Source organism: Trematosphaeria pertusa (assembly GCF_010094035.1).
Source record: "Trematosphaeria pertusa strain CBS 122368 unplaced genomic scaffold BU26scaffold_8, whole genome shotgun sequence".
Classification (NCBI taxonomy): domain Eukaryota; kingdom Fungi; phylum Ascomycota; class Dothideomycetes; order Pleosporales; family Trematosphaeriaceae; genus Trematosphaeria; species Trematosphaeria pertusa.
The window spans coordinates 236,926-253,046 of record NW_022987219.1 but is presented as its reverse complement, the minus strand read 5'-3'; the positions used below and the strand labels follow the sequence as shown (position 1 = coordinate 253,046).

General features: G+C 52.6%; 5 protein-coding genes across 5 annotated transcripts; 2 read left to right on the top strand and 3 right to left on the bottom strand.

The window, feature by feature from the left end:
* Positions 1-2,505: 2,505 nt before the first annotated feature.
* BU26DRAFT_322525 (acyl-CoA thioesterase II) lies at positions 2,506-3,816 on the bottom strand. The gene has a single exon (XM_033822079.1). The coding sequence runs from the start codon at positions 3,595-3,597 to the stop codon at positions 2,602-2,604; it is 996 nt and encodes a 331-aa protein (XP_033682884.1). The 5' UTR covers positions 3,598-3,816; the 3' UTR covers positions 2,506-2,601.
* A 218-nt stretch (positions 3,817-4,034) lies between these two features.
* On the bottom strand, positions 4,035-5,977 carry BU26DRAFT_485220 (uncharacterized protein; the record flags this gene model as incomplete). The annotated part of the gene is made up of 3 exons (XM_033825877.1): positions 5,667-5,977; positions 5,215-5,613; positions 4,035-5,145 (listed from the first exon to the last, which is right to left on the bottom strand). Exons 1-3 carry the CDS (start codon positions 5,786-5,788, stop codon positions 4,035-4,037), a joined length of 1,632 nt encoding a protein of 543 aa, XP_033682883.1. The 5' UTR covers positions 5,789-5,977.
* Positions 5,978-6,117: 140 nt separating this feature from the next.
* BU26DRAFT_519680 (uncharacterized protein) lies at positions 6,118-10,637 on the top strand. Its single transcript, XM_033829118.1, has 4 exons — positions 6,118-6,496; positions 6,543-8,602; positions 8,650-9,168; positions 9,216-10,637. Exons 1-4 carry the CDS (start codon positions 6,357-6,359, stop codon positions 10,268-10,270), a joined length of 3,774 nt encoding a protein of 1,257 aa, XP_033682882.1. The 5' UTR covers positions 6,118-6,356; the 3' UTR covers positions 10,271-10,637.
* A 620-nt stretch (positions 10,638-11,257) lies between these two features.
* Positions 11,258-11,800, top strand: BU26DRAFT_565304 (uncharacterized protein; the record flags this gene model as incomplete). Its single annotated transcript, XM_033833387.1, has 1 exon — positions 11,258-11,800. One exon carries the CDS (start codon positions 11,258-11,260, stop codon positions 11,798-11,800), a length of 543 nt encoding a protein of 180 aa, XP_033682881.1.
* Positions 11,801-12,780: 980 nt separating this feature from the next.
* On the bottom strand, positions 12,781-15,298 carry BU26DRAFT_428712 (uncharacterized protein; the record flags this gene model as incomplete). Its single annotated transcript, XM_033823799.1, has 5 exons — positions 12,781-13,610; positions 13,660-14,243; positions 14,329-14,697; positions 14,746-14,858; positions 14,909-15,298. The coding sequence occupies 5 exons, from the start codon at positions 15,296-15,298 to the stop codon at positions 12,781-12,783; spliced, it is 2,286 nt and encodes a 761-aa protein (XP_033682880.1).
* Between the last annotated feature and the right edge of the window lie 823 nt (positions 15,299-16,121).

Genomic DNA, 16,121 nt, shown 5'->3' with positions numbered 1-16,121 from the left:
AAACTAATAGAAATATAGAGATTATTAATTAATATCTTAATTAGCGTCTACGTCTATTCGTTAACTACTACTAGAATAATTAGTTAGATCTTCTACTATATATAGATTAGGTATAAGCTACGTTACTATATAAAACTATAGAACTAATAGCGTATAAAATTAAATTTAGACACTAGCTAATATACTACTAGAATTAGAAGAAGTGTATAATAAAAGCCTCTACTTTACGTAAGCGTCTCTTACGCTAGAAAGCTTAGAATTTTGCTAGAGAGTAATACGACGCTGTAGAAAAAGCTACTAAAATTACATAAAGTAATATCGCGAAAGCGTAAGCTAGGCAGGCGCTCTAAGTAAATAAAAAGCGCTAAGAACCTAATTTTATAGTAGGCGACCTTGTCTATATTAAACCTTATAGCTTTTTAATAGATTAGTCTAGTGTAAAGCTAGATTAATAGATATATAGCTCTTACCTAATTATTACTATAAAGAGTTACTTCTTCTAGCTCTAGCTACCTGCGTATATACGTATACATAACATCTTTTACGCTAATTAGCTAAGAAAAGTCTTAGAGCTATTACTAGAGTAGGTAGAGCCTAAGTAGCTACCTATTAAAGTTAATAGTAATTTAGAATAGCCTATATATAAAATTCTAGATAGCTATCTTTATTAGAATCGCCTTTAATACCGCGCTGTATAGGTTACTTATAATTCTAACTCTACCTAGTATAATACTATAGGCTTTATTAACACTTCTTATAAGGTAAAAGACTTTTATATAGTATACCTAGATAAGCTAGAGCTGCTATTATAATTAGATGCTTAGATTAAGGCGTACAAAAAAGAGGAGACTTTAGAGAAGATAGCGGAGAATTTAAAACCTGTAAGAGTAGAAGACATAAGAGTAACGCAAAGGCGCTACTAAGAAGAGAGCCTACGACAAAGCCGCTCTATAGACGCGAAAACAAGCCTTCTAGCTTAAATCTCTATAAGAATAGAGTAACTAGAAGAAAGGTAGTAGCTATAAAAGCGCTTCTAGTTTAAAACTAACACAAATATACTTACTACAAGCTAAAAGAGATAGTTAAGAGTATAACGCAAGAGTTTTAGAAGAAGAGAGACCTAGAAGGCGTATTTTAGAGCTTAAGAACGAGCTCTTTCTGTAAGAGAGGGTAATGTAACAGTCTAGTTTAGGGATTTACCTTAGGTTACATAACCTTAGGTTACGTAATCTAATTACGTAACCTAACCTAGCGTCTTAGCGCTTAGCACCTCTATATATAGAGCCTCTTAGAGCCTTTCTTTAACTTCTTACCTTTAGATAGCTGAATTTAACCTAACCTACCCTGCTAGCACTCTATTCTTACAGCTCGTAGAGATAGTACTGCCTACAGCCGACTTACCTAGCTAGGTGTTCCGGGACGCTTACAGTAGTAGAGACTGCGGACCTAGCTCTTACAATAGTATAGTATAAAAAGATAGAAATATACTAAAACTATCTTAAAATTATTACTTCTAAATATATAGAAGGCTTATAATATATATTAGCTTATAATATATAACTTTATATAGCTAGATTATTAATATATATCTATAGTTAGAGAAGAAAAGTCTAAAAAGAGTTTTTTAAACTTCTATCTCTTATTACGCTATACCTAGAAGAGCTAGCTCTATAGAAGTTTTCTAGAAACCTTTATTAGGTTATAGATACTATATACTATAAGTTTTATAGATTATTATAGAGATATAATAGTACTTACTAGAAGAAAAGTAGATTTTTTCTTAAAAGTTACTTAAATATGTATAGCTTTTTAATTACGTAATATATCTTAGTATAACTTTAGTAGCAGGTGTAATATACTATAAAGAATATATATATAAATTTTTATAGAAAAATATTAAGGTTTCGCTTAGTTATTTAAGAAAAACGGGTTGATTTTCGTTGATTTTCCTTGCCAAGAAATCGTGGGGGGTTCGCCCGTGTGGGGCTTTCGCCCGTGAAGTACGTTAAAGAATAAGTAAGCTATTATGGTATAATAAAAAGCAAAGCAAATTATTATAGTATAGTAGTTAGTAGAGCGCCAGGCTTATAACCTGTTAAAGTAATAAAGTAAAGTGTAACATTGTTAATTGTATAAGAGCTGAAAGCTCTGGCTATATACACTAGGCTAGCGCGATCACGTGATCAACACGTGATCCTCAACAGTAAACAATACGTTCCAGTCCTCCTGCCAGGTGCCGTATGGCGGCTTCCGCCAACACTATCCAAGACGTCTGGAGACTTGGGCAACTGCTCTGGAACAGCCATTCGGCCACAACTAGAAAAGCCGCACGGCGAGTTACCTCGGAACCTCGCGGGCGTGAAGCTAACCACTGGATACGTACACTGCTTACAGCTATAACCTTTTGAATGCAGATCTGTTCCTAGACACGCAGGTGCGCTTCGAGCCCTTTGACTGTGCGTCTACGTATCCGTAGACGTCCTCTACTCATCTTCTTCCTTCCAAGTTCTACCACCTACACAAAAGCTCCTCCCTCACTCCCTTCCCCAGAACCCCAACCGACGCCATTCCCAAGAGACATACCCACCTCCTCCCCTTCCATCACAACTTCCCCCTCTCGTTCCCCTTCTCCTCACCCCACGGCCTCAAAATACTCTGCTGCGTCATACACGCCACACACGCACCCCCTTCATCCCACAGCCGACTCTCGCTATACGTCCGTCCCTCAGCGCCAACATGCGTCACTATCTCCCTCAGATGCCACTCCTCAAACTGTACCTCGTTCCTAAACACGCGTAGCGCGAAATCCAAGCTCGAGCACGCCTTGCTATCCCCCAAGAACATGCGGCTAAACATCAGCGGCGCAAACGAAATCGCGCCGTCCATCAAGAACGCCACCGCTGCGATGTTGTCGGTTGCGGAGGGCAGACCGGAGCGGCAGCGCGACCAGTCTGCCGTGGATTTTTGCGTCAGAGGGAGCGCGTCTTGCGTTGTGGGAAGCGACTTTGCGAGACCCATTAAGTTTTGCGCGGCGATGCCTTCGGGGCAGTGCCGCGATTCGAAGAGGGTGTCTGCCATGCCGAAGCTGGGCTTGAAACGGGCGGCCATTTCGGGGGATATCTTGCCCTCGCGCAGCATCTTCTCTAATCGGTCTTTTGCGCTTAGGCAGTCTTTCCAATGGGAGTACTGGAGGCGCGGGGGCGCGGAATACTCCAATAACACGCCCTTCTCTTTGACTTGAAAGTCCGCGAGCGCGACGAGGCAAGGCCGCGACTCCCCGTTATCCTGCAGTTGGCTGACTTCGACCTGGCACGTAGCGAATGTCCGCGTCTTCCTAATGGGCCTGGTAGACGCTCGGAGAGGACGGTCAGTGAGCGCTGGGCCGAGGAAGTTGCCCATGAGCGTGTAGAGATGATAGCTGTCAGGAACGGAAAGACAAGCTGCTTTCGCAGCTACCGAAACTGCGAAGCCGCCATATGCAATGTTGGCAGCATTCCCCATCCGCTGCGGAGGATGGATAGTCTGCCATTGATTTTCTCCAAGCTCTTCGAAAGCAAGGGTTTCTGTGAAGGAGCGCGGCGGCGATGATGCGACCATGCTGCAATAGAACGACAACCGGATGCGAAAAAAATGCTGAAAAAGATTAGGATATCAATAAAGCCTTACAGGCGGAAGAAACACAAGGCGACAGGAGTATTAAATGAACCACCCCGTGTATGATTCTTCAAAGACGAGACGCGGGTCAGACGAAGCTCTCAAGCGAAAGATACCTCGGCAGGATTTCCATGATTAGTGAATCCAGCCAATCACGTGCTTAACTATTCGACCGTACTGAAAACTCCTCAAGAATATGATCTCAAACCGATTTTTCGTCTTCTCCAACGGCGCCTTACCGGGCCGCTCATCTATAGACTAGCGGCAGCCATGCAAGTCATAACATCGTAGATACACACGCCCTAACCAAGGGTCCGGTTGTATAAACATCCGAAAATTCGCGAAAACCAGCAGAATGGGGAGCACAGAAAGTGGTCCGCTCACTGCAATAGAGGGTCTCGGAAGTGCTTCTGGAAGTTGGCGCGCTTTTCGTTGCCGGCCTGATATTTCGTCCTGGCACGCTGCGCTCTCTTCTGCTCCCGCTTCTCCACGGCACGTATCTCTGACTTCTTGGCATCACTGACGCCAACCATGCCTAGTCCGCCATTCGCCCGGGTGATAAGCTGCTGTCGGCCGCGGCCACGGTCCGCATCATCGCGCTCCATATTGACGTCTCCGTCAGAATCCGATGTCGCTGCAGTGATCATGCGCTGGCTCTCCATACGCTCGGCGACGCCAGGGTAATTCCGCAGGTTCTGGCGATAGTACTTGTTCAGCGATCTATGACCAGCTGTGCGGCCAGAGGGAAGATGAAGCTCATAGTCGTCATGATAAACGGCGACCGGCGTAGAATGTGCGTGAGAATGGAAGCCATCTGCATTGCGGTGCGGTCGAGGGTCTCCATGAGCGTGATGCCGAGATTTTGAAAGGAACTTGTGGCGATGAGAGCGGTCAATGGGCACTGCGGTAATCTCGTCTGTGGGAACGCTGGACACAGTGCTATCGGTCTCCCAGCCCTCATCATCTTCATCGCCAGACATTACAGCGTCATCCTCCGTGGTAGTGACAGCCTTTCTAGGCGCTCCCAATTTGACTCCTCCGCTGGCAGTTGAAGTTGAATCGTCTGAGTCATCCTCGGCTTCCTCTTCCATAGCCTCGAACTCGTCCGCATCTGGGTAGGAGCTCCGGAAATCGTAGAATTGACCAATCTCGACAAGCTCAGCCTCCGACTCATAGCCAATCATGCAGTGGCCGCGATCGCGCATATGTGTCTGGATGCCAGACGCCGAGTGGACGGCCTTGTGACACTTTAGACATTGGTGATGCTCATGGATCTTCCGATGTAGGTATTTAACGAGATTTTCTGGCTCTACTAAGAAATCCTTCTCTGGGATGAACATGCCGTGGAATTGGCCCATGTGATGGACGTTGAGCGAAAAGCTCGGAGACTTGTAATTGCAGAAGAGACAGTCGAGGAGCGGGTCGGCCCTAGGCTTCGTGGACGAAGCTACGGATTCCTTGTCGTCGTTGTGGGGGCTGCCGTTCGTAGTACTAGGCGAAAGCGGATGATCAGGTCTCTCCCTAGGCGCTGAGTGGTGTGGGCGCGTTGGCCGCCGCGACAGAGGCTCCTTTGGCTCTTTGCTCGTGTTCTTCATGCTATCCACCACCTCGGAGAACTCCTTTTCGGCCTCGTGGTCGATGCCATTGAGGTCAGCTTCCGCCATGGACTCTCCCAACGAGAAGACGGCCGAGCTCATCACGGACCCCGTCACCGAGGCAGAGTCATCAAGATGACCGCTGCCGGCCCTAGCGGCATTGCTCCTGTGTTTCTGACTGTTCAAGTGGTTATTGTACGCGTTCTCGCTGTAGTACGTCTTCTGGCACGCGGGGCACGACTTCTCGAAGGACGCCCTCGCAGCGGTGGCGGCGGCAGAGGCCTTGTTCGCGAGGACTTTGTCGGTGAAGATGTCGGAGGAAATTGGAGGAAGCGTGGCTACCCGGCGCTTGAGGTTGTACCGACTGCGCTCTAATCAGCATCTGGGATTCTCAAGGCTTCAAGGGCGTGTACTCACTGCCAGTCGGTTTGCATATGGGCCCTCTGCAGCTCGCTGGATCGGAAGGCGACCTGGCAGGTGTTGCACGTAAAGGGATGTGTCGATTGAATCGAGGCCTGGGCAGCGACTTGAGACGCCATGGTGCCGGTTGTCGATTGCCAGTAAGAAGAAGACGCAGGGAGTGGGGCAGGGTAGGAAAGCGTGCGGCGACAGGCCAAATTTATAGCTGGCTTGGCCGCTGCTTACGGAAGTCTCGCTGTGAAGGCTCTAGAATAGGAGTCCGAAATAATCGCGGCGTCGGGCATAGGGGACGTGGGACTCACGTGGAACGGTGGAATGAGCGGCGAATATTGGGTGACTGACCGTGGGCTGGTGACGTCGGGCGGCCAAGCACGGACCCCTGCCGGCCCTGCAGCCGCCGACTAGCACTTTTCCGGCCGCTGCCCGACGGCTTCACCCCCGGCCTGCACTCGGCACCCAGCCCTACGCCTTCCGCCAGCCTGGTCTATGTATGGGCCTTTAAAGCAGTCATCTCGGTCGCTGCTGCCGCGTCGACGTCTGCTGCCTCGACGGTGAATGTACCCCACGCCATGTCGCCGTCCATGCACCGTCCCCCAGACCCCATCTATCATTCATTCACCACCGACCGGCGCAACCGCCGCGCATTCCTTGTAGCCTTCGATAGCGACAATACCCACCACTAATGATATGACGGGCCCGCGTCGGCGCCGTTCGTCACTCCCTCTGCAGGACCGCCTGGAGAATGTCGTGGACGTTGAGGATGCCGGGCGGCTGGTAGAATGCGCCCAGATAGACCGACAGCTGCAGTTCCAGTATTTAGTCCGACGGTTGGTTTCCCTCTCAATGCCCGCTTCTTCAGCTAACTAGTCCCAGCTATCTCTCCCAGATACTTTATGGCTGCACGAACGCCTATTGCACTACGCCCACATGCCTTACCTGCAACAAGCGCCTTGTCTCCCGACCCTACCGCGCACCAACACAGCTCACCGCGCGCGCCTTAGCCTACTACCTCGCCAGCCAAGATAACCCACATCGCGGGCTGTGCCCCCACCCGTTGAAGATTGCGCCGCGCTCGTTACGGATCGACGGCGCCCGGGGGGTTGGATTCCGACAGGCACACGATGGAGCGACACAGCTGTACAATGTCTTGCCCGTGGCGCGGGGACTAGGAGCATACACCGCTTTGAGCCAGCGCGACTCCATCGACGAGCGTCTGGGCGACGGTGGAGAGCGCAATCAAGTACAGAGCATCTTAGATGCGGTCAACAAGCGCCACCAGGCCAGGAAAGATCCGAAGTCGCTCGGGCAGAGCCTTTACGACACCGTGACTATGATATTCTCCTACTCAAAGCAAATTCCCAGTCCGCAAACTATCTTCGCCTCGCTCCGTTCTCCGTCAGATAGCGAAGCGTCCGTTGAGTCCGCTATGTACAATATGACAATCAACGGGTCGAGGCCGCCTGCCCGTCGAGAGTCATCGGACGCGGCATTCACGGGTCACGCTAACGGTCATGCTGTACCACCCACTGTGAATGGAAGCTGTACACCAGCGGAAGCTCCCCCGCATGATCCACATTCCAATACGAAGACGCCTCGCAAATCAAACATGTTGCATATTAGCTCCGAAGTCTTAGCTAATGGCGAACAAATCCACAAAATCAGGCACCCACTCCCCGATTCCGCCAGCAACGGGCATCCTTGGTTCAAGCCTCTTGGCCTTTCACCCCTTGATGGCACGCTGGAGCACACCCTCATAGGAAAGCACAAAATGAGATCGAAAGCCGCAAGCTTAGATTTACATCTGGCATCCACAATGAGCTTGTTGACTCCGACGTCTGCTGCGGCACCGAAAGATGCGAGCAAAGCATTAAAGTCAAAAGAAAAGCGCCCGACCTTGCCCGTAGTCGCCCACCTGACCTGCGACATCATGGATCAACTAAAGGAGGAAGTTTACCACCATCGCAACGACCAGTCTTCCGATTTCAACTTTGTCATCGACTACGATACGAATCGAAGGTATCGGCCCACCAAACCATTCGTTAACAGATCCATGTTCTTCGCTCTCAGCGATCCAGAGGCACTGCTTAAATCCTTTCATGATCAATACGACGTCGAATTCAAGAACTCGCCGCTGCCTCATCTCGATTCCAGACGTTTGACGTACGCGTTCAGAGACTGGAACCAGCGGAATGGTGCGTTGATCTTTGACAGCTTGTGGGCTTCTGTCGAAGCCTTGTTCAGGCCTCCACCTGAGCTAGACACCCAAAAGAGCCCGCGTCTGAAGCCCTCACGTAAAGATGCTGCAATGCATATGGGCCCGGAACACCAGCCCGCCTCGACCGCTTCACAAGCCGCACCCGGCCGTTATCTTTCCGACCAAGAAGCTGCTCACATAATCATGATATGCATTCACGCACTGACGTCTTTGGTTCCTGTTGGATGGACTCACACGTGGACACAACTACGCAAGTTCCGGTCATGGGGCATTGCTATGCCAAATGCGCCCCCGCATACAGATTCCACGGATGCCTTCATGGATCCTTGGCTCAGTATTATCGACGAGCTGGAGTACGAGCCTGCTATTCGCCTAGCGGACCGCTTACTCCGAGGCATTGGCGCACGCATATGCTTTGAACACGTGCTTACAAGCTTGGGACATGGAGTTAACTCAAGAGACAAATTCGGCCCTCTAATCGGGTCCAGCCCTCTACTAGGGGTCCTGATCAGACACCTGAGAGAAGTCGAGCGGGTTGGTATTGCTAGTAAGAAGAAAATGAGAGTCAACATCGATACAGAGGAAGATCCAGGCGGGACTACAACCGCTATATTCATGGAGTGGCTGCGGACTATAATCATCAAGAAGTGGGATGGCAAACCTGAGATCCACAAATGGGGCAGCGTTGGTACCGCGATAATGCTTCTCGAGAGTTTCTGTATGTGACCCGTCCTAGGCTGCGATAGCCATCACTAACGGCAGTAGATCGGAACGGCCAATCTCTTAATCTGCGCCCACACATGTTCTATTTCCCATACTTGAACGAACGCATTGACAGCACTCATGAGCCCGTCGAATTCCTAAGCTGGGAGGATCGCCCTAACTCGTTTCATATACTCCAACATCCCTTTCTGTTCCCACGGGAATACCTTGTGGGGTATTTCCGCACGATCAACTTCACCAGCATGCTGCAACAATTCGAGCGCACCGAACGCACTGCCAGGCTGGAGAGACAAATGGAGTTCCTGTTGAGGGAGCCATATTGGTGGACGATCCGATCAGAGCTCAAAGTCGCGCTTAGCGATTACCTCGTCCTGGACATCAGCCGCGAAGACTCCCTCAGGCAGACGCTTGATCAGTTGTGGAAACAACAGAAGCGCATGCTCCTCAAACCACTTAAGGTGAGGATGGGTATGCAAGAAGGTGAAGTCGGATTAGATCAGGGCGGTGTTACCTACGAGTTCTTCCGCCTTGTTCTTAATGAAGCGTTCATGCCTGACAAAGGTAAGTTGTCGCAACCCTACCTAAATTCCTGTACTAATCCTCTTCAGGGATGTTCACCATCGACCCACAAGCAAGCATAATATGGTTCCAACCTGCATCCCTCGAGCCACTATGGAAATTCCGAATGCTCGGCGTCCTTTTCTCTCTCGCCGTGTACAACGGAATCACCCTTCCTGTCACCTTTCCGCTGATTTTCTATAAACACCTTCTCGGACCGGACCATCCTCGTGCATCTGGCATTAATCTTCGCGACCGGTTGACGACCGACGTCATATATGATGGGTGGCCGGCGCTGGCCAAAGCTCTGGACGAGCTGCTCGCGTGGAAAGACGGCGACGTGAAGGACATCATTATGAGGGAGTACACTTTCAGCTTCGACGCATTCGGTAGCAAGATCGATGTGGATATGCAAGCGTTTGACGGGCGGCCGTGGCCTGCAGAGTACGAAGATGTGGCCGGACCGTCCAAACCGGCAACCTCGGGTTCAGTTCGCTCATCCGAGAAGCAGCGTCTGGCCCTCAACGATATCGCATGGCAACGACCGAGAGTCCCCCATTCAGAAAGCAGCTCTAGCACAGAGACGCCTATGGTGACCAACGCGAACCGAGAAAAGTTTGTGCGAGACTACATCCACTGGCTCACTTACCGATCAGTTGAGCCTCAACTCGAGGCCTTCCGAGAAGGCTTCCTTACCTGCCTCCACCCGAAGTCTCTCCACTTGTTCAGCGCCTCATCCCTCAAAGCGCTTATCGAAGGCACGCAAGAGATCTCCATCCCCGCCCTCAGAAAGGCGACGCACTACGAAGAAGGCTACTCCGCAACTCACCACACCATCACCGACTTCTGGGACATTGTGGAGAAGTACTCGGATGAAGACAAGAGGCGCTTGCTTGAGTTTGTCACGGCCAGCGAGAGGGTGCCGGTGACGGGCTTCGAGAGCATGAACTTTGTTATCGTGAGGGCGGGCGATGATACCGAGAGGTTGCCGACGAGCTCGACCTGTTTTGGCAAGCTGGTGTTGCCCGAGTATGCGAGCAAGGAGAAGTTGAAAACGAAGTTGGGCCTGGCGATTCAGAATTCGAAGGGCTTTGGCGTCGTGTGAGAGAGCCTTGGTTGTGCAGTACATACACGCCTATGTACGGTGCAGAGCGCCTTCTTGTAGTCCTTTTTTTTTTTTTTGGTTGGAGCTAGGTTTCGTTGCATAGATCTGCCAGGAACACGGTGCAAGCTTCTCGGCTCTCTTTGTTTTCCGGCTACACGTCAAGTGCAATAGATGAAGGTGCATGAGAGAGGTTACTAGGGCTGGTTTTTAGACAGGCTTGCGGTTTCTCCTTCCTCGGCTTCTTGCCCTCGTGTATGCGTCCAAGCGAACTTTTCCTCTTCCACAACACCTCCCACTAGTCAAACAGTCCTAATTCTCCTCTAGCAGTATTCGAATCCCAGATACAAGTTCACAGAACATATAGCACAGTTACAGTACAGTTACTGTTACAATCCCCGTACCTCCCTCACCTCGCTTAGACGCAACTAGACTAGCCCCCATCCGTCAAGTCCACTCCAATACCGCACTCTTACCACGACACAATCACGATTCCCGGTGCCAGCCCGGCCAGATCGCCCTTCTCCACTAGACTACTCATGCCAGGCACGCTATCTGTTGTAGTAACCCGTCACCCCTAGTCGCGCTCTGCATTCGTCCTTGGGCTCCCCGCATTCTGCTAAAAGAAGTGCTGGTGCTAAGGCGGCACTAGCGTAGGGTAAACGTGACGTGCTTGCCATGTTTTCGATGAGACGGGGAGATCTCTGGGGCGCGGATGCGAGATTCGATGACGGGACGGGGCTGGGGTAGGGAGGGCAAGGGGAGGGGAGAGAAGGTGGGAAGGAAGGAAGGGATCGGAGTCTTGATGTCGCGGGCGGTAAGTGAGTGGGCTTGTTTGTTCTCTCGTTTGTGATGTATGGGGGATGGGGATGGGGATGGACAAAGGAAGATGCTCTACCTATCTATCCATCCCCTCTCCGTAATCACCACTCGCAAATCGCAAATCGCAAATCTCAAACCCTCACACCCACCACGAAACATCCCTCTACCATGCCTCGCTCCACCGCCCTCCTTGCCACAACAACAGCGGCCCTCCTCTCTCTCACCACGCAATCCCCCTCCCGCGCCCAACGCCCCCCTCCACCCCCCATCGTCCTTAGCACCACAAAATCCGGCGTCCTCCCCATCCTCCCAACCAACACACCCTTCACCGGCGTCGACACCCTCGACGGCGCCATCATCAACCCCGGCCCCATCGTCCCGGGCTTCCTCGGCCCCGGCGGCACCGCAACAACGCAATCCAACCTCCCCGCCGCAACCTACCGCGCGGACCTGCCGGACACGATGTTCGACCCGTACGCCGACAGCGTGATCCGCGGATCCATCGTCGTCGTCGGAACAGACACCGGCGTGCAGTTCCGCGTCAATCTAACAGGGCTGCCGGACCAAGGCCTGTACGGCCCGTTCGCGTGGCACATCCACAACCAGCCGGTGCCGGCGGACGGGAACTGCACGGGCACGCTGGGCCACCTGGACCCGACGAACCGCGGGGAGCTGTACATGTGCGACGCCGCGGCGCCGGCGACGTGCTAGGTGGGCGATTTGGCAGGCAAGCACGGGGGGAAGATTACGACGGCGTCGGAGTTCCAGACGGCGTTTACGGATGCGTATTTGAGCACGGATCCGAGCAGCGCGGCTTTCTTCGGCGGGCTGGGCTTTGTGGTTCACACCGGGAATACGACGAGGTTGACGTGTGCGAATTTTGAGATGGTTGGGGGTGGGAGTGGGAGTGGAAATGGGACGATGCCGACTGCGACCGGGTCGATGAGTATGCCGATGCCGTCAGGGACGTCCACGGGCGGGCCGCCGATGTTTACAGGTGCGGCGTCGAAGGTTGGTGTTGGTGTTGGTGGTGTTATTGTGGTGGCATTGTTTGGACTTGCGTTGTAGGTTGGGAGAATATTGAATGTATACTATGATTGAGAAATAGTGTGAGGATGTGATGTAATGTAATGTAATACGTGAGAGGATGGCAAGTGTCTCTTGAGTTGTGCGTCGTCTGATTTCCTCTATTCCTACAAAAGCGCATCCTGTGCTACTGCCGGCATAGTCCCATCAACCTTTGCATTCGCATGTCCCCGACAGCTCCTCCTTCGGCGAATCTTGCTCGCGTGTACGTCAAAGCAGGCTCCTCCTGCTGAAGTAAAGAAAAAGGGGTATAAGTTTCTTCGAACGGAAAAGACAGAAACAAGATAAAAAAACCATATAAGGGGCTAAGGGTGTACCGGCTTGCACGGAGCCGAGCAAAAGCCGAGAAAATTATTTCTTTGCCAAAGCGGCTCGCCTATCACCGGAACACGAAATCAAGCCCGAACTGTGACCGAAGTCTAAATGGAAGAACATTTTCGATAGTGTTGACGACATGGAGGTGCTGTCCTGCCGATGGTCACCACGGGTTGATCCGACTGTAGCTTTGGCGGAAGTACCCATAATTTCGTTGGGACAAGAGCTTGTTCACTGTACACCCCCAAATTAGTATAGGTATACCTAAAACATCAACAACAAGAACATGACTACGTCAAAGCAGACATAAATCCATCTTTTACTAACGCACTGGAGTCGTAGTTGTTTCCATTTGTGGACGTGCTCTGCATCTGCTGCTGCGCAGCAGCGGCTGTGGCTTGAGCTTTGGCGGCTTCGTTCGCGGCGGCGACGGCAGCTTGAAGATCATGTTCGACTTTTGGTGGGTTTGAAGTGGTTGCGCCGGGACCTCCGCTGCTAGCGGGTCTGGCATCGGCCCCCTCTCGTTCCCCAACTGCTGCGGCGGCGAGGTGCTGAAGGCCAGCCATGTTCGGCCGAACGGCGGGACTGGTCTGCTCGGGAGCCGGCGTTGGGGCTTTCTTCTGACGTAGCAGGTCTCGAATGGCGGCATCCCAGCCAAGGGCGTCCGTGCTCCTGTGGATGACGTGCCCGTTTGCGAGGGCGTCATTCATCTCCTTGATGCTGGCATGCGCTTCGACTTGCGTCTCTACGCGATCAGAGAGGTCGGTCAGGGATGTTGCAACGAGGCTGGCAAATATGTGATGTAGAGGCGTAATTGGTCCAGCCGTGAGATTGCCAAGTAGGTCCTTCGTCAGGCTGAGAATGTCGTTCGACGCACCATACTCCGAAAGTCGAGCGACAAAGATGCGAAGATACTGATAAGCGAGGTGGGGCGGAGAGTTGCTGGACAGGTTGGTGATCTCAAGAGACTCTCGGAAGCGAGTGAGTTGTCCATGGAGGTATAGAGATGAAGGTGAGGTAGCAGTCAACGTCGCGAAAGCATAAGGCGATGATGGGTCCATACTCGGTACATTACCTGCGCGCGTAATGTATGCTACTTGTCCGACGATGTCTGCGGCACCTACGAACAGTTTAGCAAGGGGCCAAAACAACATGATGGGAGCACTCACGCGTCAGATGGTAGCCCACTTCGCCGAGCGCATCGTAATCATCGCGCGAGACTGATCCAGAATGCAGCGGCATTATGATATCTTTCGATCTGCTGGAGGCATGAAATCGATCCAATATGAAAGCAACCCAAAATGTTCGGCGAGCAGCCTCATACAGCTCGTGGTCCTGTTCCCGTAGAGCCGTGACGACTTTGGAGTCGTTCAGACCCATGTCGGTTATACAGCCAGCAAGCCGGCCGAGCAGCTCAGCTGGGTTGCCTATAGTGTTTGGGCCGGGTCTGTCGGACGCGATTGTCAAGAATGCCAGCGATTGACAATACACCAGGCTATTATAGAATTGACGGGCGCTGTCCGCGTCACTCAAAATATGCTTTGCGGCATCCACGGTGTCGAAGCATTGAAGCAGCAATTGGTTCACGCTCAGCTCGGTTGGCGGAAGCGCCCGAGAAGCAAAGGAGCGTACACTGCACTCCAGCGATAGGAAGAAACCTTCTCGCAGCTTTGCAGGACAGTGTGATAGTCGATTCAGAGAGGATGAGTCCTGAGGCAAAAGGGGTAATGTTGGATGTATGATGTTGTAATACCTGCGGTTTGGTTAGTAAAAGGTCGATATTACCGGCTTTAAGCAGCACACGTAAGGGCACCACCAATGGAGAGGGGTATACTGACGCCTTGATAGTTGCTTCATTTGATCCAGTAATGAGGTTACCGGCAAGTATCATCTCCCCGAAGGAGACACGTCGGTTGGCCACTGAACTAGCGCCGTTGACTGGGTGTTCTTGACTAGTCAGCGAATTGAGCATACGCGAGTCGCAGGTATCGTATGTACCGCGGTCTTGGCCAGACCAGTTCGGCCGCATGTACGCATCTTGAAATCCCTCAGACATAGAATGGGTGCGCTTTCGGGTGAACTGGGGCGTCTGAGCGTCACCCAGGCTCGGGTCGCTAACCCCCAAATCGTAGCCCTGCGATGAAGTATGGGGATGCTGGATCTGACTCTCTAGCGAGTTCAGACGGTCGGCCAGCTCTTTGATATATCTGGGCTTGCGTGTTAGCTGGGTGCCTTCGGTGCGCAGTGTCGCCTACCCTTTGCTTGGCCCACGCTTCATCGGCTGTCTGCTGAACTGACAACGCGCACCCGTCCGCTTGCAGCTTGAACAAGCCTCTGGCCCGTTCTCGCTCGTCGCGTCGCATCGAATCTGTATGCCATAAGCCATGCGCGCCTTCCGGATCGGCAGCCGGTTCGTACCTTCTTGCGCCGGCACTCGTCGCAGGCGCGCGAGACCTTGGAGCGCTTTCGGCTCGCGCTATCAGGGTCGCCATACGCGTGGTGTCCCTCCAAGCTCATGACCGACTGGGCCATCTGCTGGGGCGAGTGCGCCGGCCGCGGGGGAGTGTGGAACTGGTGATGCGGTCCCAACGCGCCCATCGGGTGGCCCTGCGACGGGCCTGGGTGCATCATCTCGGTGCTCTGATGCAGCTGCTGCTGCAGGTTCTCGCGCAATTGCAGGTCGGGGTCGGTGGACATGTGCTGTTGATGCTGTTGCGCGGGCGGCGTGCCGCCGTTCTGATTCACGTACAGACCGGACCCGCCGCCCATCTGCGCGTCCGGATCGCCGTAGTGACCGCTGGAGGCCATCTCGAGGGGTGCCGCGGGGGCGACAGTGAGCGTGCGCTGCGACGCGACTGCCGGGGGATGGTGTGCGGGGGCGGTGGTGATGGCGCGCTGCCAGGCGGGTTCGGTGGTGTTGTGAGCGAGGACGTGCAGTTGGAGGGCCGAGGGTCCTGCGCGAGCGGCACTTTACAGGTTTCGTACTAGCGCGGGAAAAATGGGAACAACTCCCAGGTACGCTGGGGCTGCGGGTGGACATGATTGTGGTTGCTACAGGTCAATGGGCAATCCGGCATGTTTTTGCATGCTCTGTTCGTCCGGAGCAGGCCCTTTGGGCGGGCGATGAAGTCGCTGTCGGAACAACCTGAGCCTCCGAAGAAGAGCGGCCCTGCGCTACCATCACCATGATCAGCGTATTCATTGCGCTTGGCCTATGAGACTGCAATCGTGCGGTCCTATCTACAGGAGACCGAAACGCATCCACAGTGCACGAGATTAAGCACCGTGGCCGACGTCGCTCGATTTATCCATCGCCCTACCCGGCAAAGAGGCGACGCGCCGTGCCTGGGCTCTGTTGACCACCCTCCGTTTCTCTACCGGTACTTCTGCAAAGTACACCCGCTTATATTTGGTCTCTGTGTGGCTCCTAATAGCACTGCAGTTGTTTGGTCAGATGGCATGCCCATTCAAGCGCTTCGAACATGGCCGTAGGTAGCACACTCTGCCTGGTTGAGGTGCCACAGACATCAGCTTCACCGGACGTCCAGACACCACGGCAATATCAGTCTTCGAGCACAAGATTGCCCGGCTGCCGAATAGTGTTTCTGGTGCTTCTTCGCGTCACCTGTCT